Source organism: Austrofundulus limnaeus, unplaced genomic scaffold (assembly GCF_001266775.1).
Source record: "Austrofundulus limnaeus strain Quisiro unplaced genomic scaffold, Austrofundulus_limnaeus-1.0 Scaffold36, whole genome shotgun sequence".
Lineage (NCBI taxonomy): Eukaryota > Metazoa > Chordata > Actinopteri > Cyprinodontiformes > Rivulidae > Austrofundulus > Austrofundulus limnaeus.
This window is the reverse complement of record NW_013952438.1, coordinates 1,509,255-1,513,726: the sequence shown is the minus strand read 5'-3', so window position 1 is coordinate 1,513,726 and position 4,472 is coordinate 1,509,255. Positions and strand designations below refer to the sequence as shown.

Below are 4,472 nucleotides of genomic sequence, written 5' to 3'. Positions count from 1 at the left end.
TTAGGAATAAAGACTTCTGAGTTCTGGTGCATTTGTACATGCGGGGGTCATTATGTTACCGCTATGTGGTATCTTGTTGTTTTTTTTTTCTCTCCAGAGATTTTTGGTCAACCGCAGCACAAAAATGGCTGCACCGATCAATATGAAGGACTGGACATGAGTCTAATCTACACTGCGCCAGCCAACAGTTTTACGATAGACCCCATATTTGAGGAGGGGGCTACTTTCAAAGAGGGGTGTCTATAAATTTACATAAAATCTGGATTCATACCAAAGAGTAGTGTATTATCGCAATCAACAAGACAAATTAAGTGATATCTCTGGACAAGCTTATGAAATCAGAATGATCCAGGTGTCAAAATATAGCTTTTAAAGCCAGGAATTTGAAAATGTAGTTGGGTAATTTTTGGTAATTTTGTCCAAATTTGATTCTCATTTCGATATAATGGGTCACATATAACATAATAAATAATGTGTTCTTGTTAACCTGAGGGTAAAACAATGTTTATCAACCAACAACAACTGGGGGCACAGGTTTCTGCTGCTGGTATTTTGTGGGTCAAAAGCTGAAAAGTTTGGGAACCACTGCCCTACACTCTAAAAATGAAATGTTGGATTTACTTAACCATGTTATATTACCTGGTTCCACTTTACTGAGTTGAGTAAATTCAAAGCAACGTATTCATGTTCTTTGGCTAAAAAACTGGTCCTCAAGGCACACTCCCCTACATGTTGTTGTTCTTTTGTTTTTAATGGCAGTTGGCAGACTTGTTTAGTTCATTACTGCCACTACTAGACTGGGGGTGGAACTGGAGAAGGCAGGCAAAAAGGAAAAAAAATATATATTTGACTAAATAAACTAAATAGACTTCAAAAATAAAATCACCTTACTGAATATGCTGGCAGATTTATCCTCCAAAAGCACAGATAATGTAAAATTCTGCTGTTTTTCTTTACCTAAAAAGATTATCCCTGTGATTGCTATATTTGTTACAATGACGCAATACATGTTCCACTGTCTCTGACTGATTACAACATGAACATGTTCCTGTTGGATGTTTACCTATCTTATATAGAGTTCTGTTTAAACCTAGTGTCCTATTCTAAGCTGAGTAAATGCCCTACATGTTAGAGGTTTCCCTGCTTTGACACACCTGATTCAGATGATTGCAGTTCACCAAAAGCCTGCTAATCAGTAATCAATAGAAATCAGCGGTGTTGAAGCAGGGAAACATCTAAAACATGCAGGACACTGTGCCTTGAGGACCAGGGTTGAAAAACACTGCTCTAGATTGCCACACCTTCTGTGAATTTGCTGAAAACAGTGACATTAACTACTGGAGCCAACCCAGTTTGTCTGTTAGCAAATATATTTCATGAACCGTTGAACTGATTGTAATGATTTTGTCAGAAAATAGTCATCAGATATACAGTACAACTACAAATGATACATTTTTTGGGGTCAGAAAGGCTACCACAGCCTATTAGCGAACAAAAACTTATTAGCAAACAAAAAAAATGCCTGTAACTCAGTCAAGTTTAAATATTTTGAGCTGAAATTTGATGCATTAGTACCAAAGAACCATTCACAACACAAACTCTGAGCGCTAACACATCAGGCAAGCTGTTGCAACATTGTGTGAGAATGTGCAGAATGTTATTTTCAAGCTTGGACGGAAACAACTTTAGCTTTGTTATTTCTCAACATAAGATGTTCTCCGCAGTAAATTCTGGTATGAAAGGCAGCAGGCAATATGCATTCTTTCAAAAAATACAAGGTTTTAACTTTTTTTTTTCAGAACACCCCATGATAACTGATCAGTTTAAAACTTTTTCCATTTGCATTAAGCAGTCAACAAATTTGGCTGAGGGGTTAAATATATTTTTCTGCTGACATGAACATAGGGGAATATATTGTTTTCATAACAGTTCCTGATTTCTGCAGCTTTTCTGTACTTGGGACACGTCAAACCAAGGTTTCTAAGCTGAACAGGGCCTTCAGCATCATACCACCTCAGGCTGATTTTCTGATCCTTTTAGATCCTTTCTTACTTTTCTGGTTTTGACACATCAGCTTCAGCAACACTACCCACACTATTACAAAAAAAAAAAAAAAAAAACAGAGTTACTCATTTTACATGTCAGTAGCTGTCTCAGACTAACAGCAGCTTTGTGGATTTCCAGGTACGGAGTATGTCTTATTGGAATCAAAAGGGAGGAGAACAAGAGCATCCTGCTGAATCCTGGTCCGCACCACATAATGGCTGCCACAGACACCTGCTACTACATCAACATCACCAAAGAGGAGAACTCGGCGTTCATTTTTAACCAGGAGGAGAGAAAGGGCCGCCCTGCAGGGGGGATCTATGACGGGCCTTCACAGCTTCCCGTGCACAGCATCATTGCCAGCATGGGTGAGAGAAACTAAACTCTGGATGGAAAAGTGCAAGCAGCTTTAAACCAACTTAGATTCAGAAGTTTTGTATTTCTTATTCAAGACAAGATGAACTTGTTTCACAGGTACTGTTGCCATAGATCTGCAGAACACAAGCCCACCCAACATTTCAGGGGGCAAACTGGTTCCACCGACAGTAAACGGAACAGGAGGGCGGCGGCCGAGCATCGCTCCAGTTCAGGAAATAGCCGACTCCGCCTCCATCCTGCCTTGTGACCTCTTAAGTGACCAATCGGAGGATGACGCTATCTTTACAGATGAAAAGGGACGCTCACCGACCGAGTAAGTAACTTTTATGTCATGGCAGCAAACAGCATCAACATATCAGTCTAAAGGACAAACACTGAAGCTGAATTTCAATATTCTGTCAGATGAAGCTGAAATACTTATAAAGCATTAATACAATTGAGATTTTTTTTCATCAGTATGGTTTTTTTGGCACGTAACTTTTTACGCAATTTTTGTGTTTTCTCAACAATTTATGCTGTTTATCAAAACATTTAGCTAATTCAGGACATTCCAGCTATCACATTTGTATTTCAGCAATTTATACTTTGTGAAATATTTAGCATTTTCTGCCATTTTGTTCTTGTATTATTATTATTATATTTTTTTCTCATTGAAAATGAGCTGTCTTCAAAATGTTCATACATCTTTACTGTATTTTTCACATGTTGTTCTAGTTCTCCTTTTATATCTTTTTTGTGGTAGTTTCAGCTTCCTTCTTCTTCTATTTAGCTTATTTTAGCTTTTTTCTGCCTTTTTTAGCTATCATTCTGACCCTTTCTGCTATTCTTCTGCTAATTTTAACTTCTTCTTTTGCTACTTTAAACTTTTCTTTTGTTAGTTTCATTTTCTTTCTACCCTCTTCATCTTTTTCGGTCCCTTTCAGCTATATTTCTACACCTTTTACTTTTTATCTGCATTATTCAGCATTTTTCAGCCATTTTCTGCCCCTTGAAGCTTTTGTTTTCACAGTTTGGGTTCTTCAACAAATTTCAGCAATCATTCTGCTTATTTTTGGTTCAACCTTACTTTCAAATTCAGCAAATATTAATAGTTCAGGTTAGTTTAATTTAGTTTAGTTTAAAAATCTTTCAGGTTCTTCAGCAGCTTTTAGCTAAGGAGCATTCACACTGCATTTTTGCAGGTAATGCACTTTCTCTAGTTTTCTTTTTCTTTGTACATTGTTTGGCCTGAAATGTTTATTTATTTATTTATTGTTTTTTGTATGTTTTTAGTGTATGTGTATTTTTTTGTATGTTTTTATTTTATTTTATTTTATTTTATTTTATTTTTTTAGCATTTTGACATGTTAGGCAGCACACTGGACAAAAACAGGAAATGAAGGGAGTCTAGATGATGACTCAGCTGCTGTGGACATTTTAGCCCACGTGGTGTGCTCCTGCAGTTCAATTATTATTTAGTTGTCATTCACAGCAGTTCATTGCAGATAAATATGTATTAATATGATTATTAATATTTGTCATAAAAGTCCATGTTTGCCAATCTTAAAAAAGGTAATAATAATCAGATACTATTTCAGAAATATGAGAAAATATCTCAAAAATAAATGCTATCTCATATTTATTTCCTGTAATTTTGACTTAGCATTTTAGTAATCTGAGATGCTAAGTTGAAATTTCGAGCTAGTACCTTTTTAACTAGAGTGGCATATGGTGGAAAAAATCTACAGTTCTTTAAGTTTTGTAGTTTTACTTGTGCAATCATTGGAATGTAGGGTTTTACTTTAATTATAAAAAGAATCCTATTTAGATTTAGTTTTGGTAAATTTCCAACATTACAAGAAAAATAAAACAAAATGAAATAATATTTTACAAATACACATCAATAATTAACCAAAAAAGGAATAGACTTGCCTACCTTATTCAAATACTCAGTCTACATAAAAGAAAGACATCTACTGTCCCTATACATACATACATACATACATACATACATACATACATACATACATACATACATACATACATACATACATACATACATACATACA

At 35.4% G+C, this 4,472-nt stretch overlaps 1 protein-coding gene across 2 annotated transcripts in view; it reads left to right on the top strand.

The window, feature by feature from the left end:
• The window catches only part of kcnt1a (potassium sodium-activated channel subfamily T member 1a), a 46,991-nt gene that overhangs the window by 30,783 nt on the left and 11,736 nt on the right, over positions 1-4,472 (top strand). For both annotated transcript variants that reach the window (XM_014006542.1, XM_014006544.1), the window contains 2 exons: positions 2,185-2,414; positions 2,521-2,737. In XM_014006542.1, coding sequence (XP_013861996.1) covers positions 2,185-2,414; positions 2,521-2,737 — 447 coding nt within the window. The remainder of the gene's footprint in view (positions 1-2,184; positions 2,415-2,520; positions 2,738-4,472) is intronic.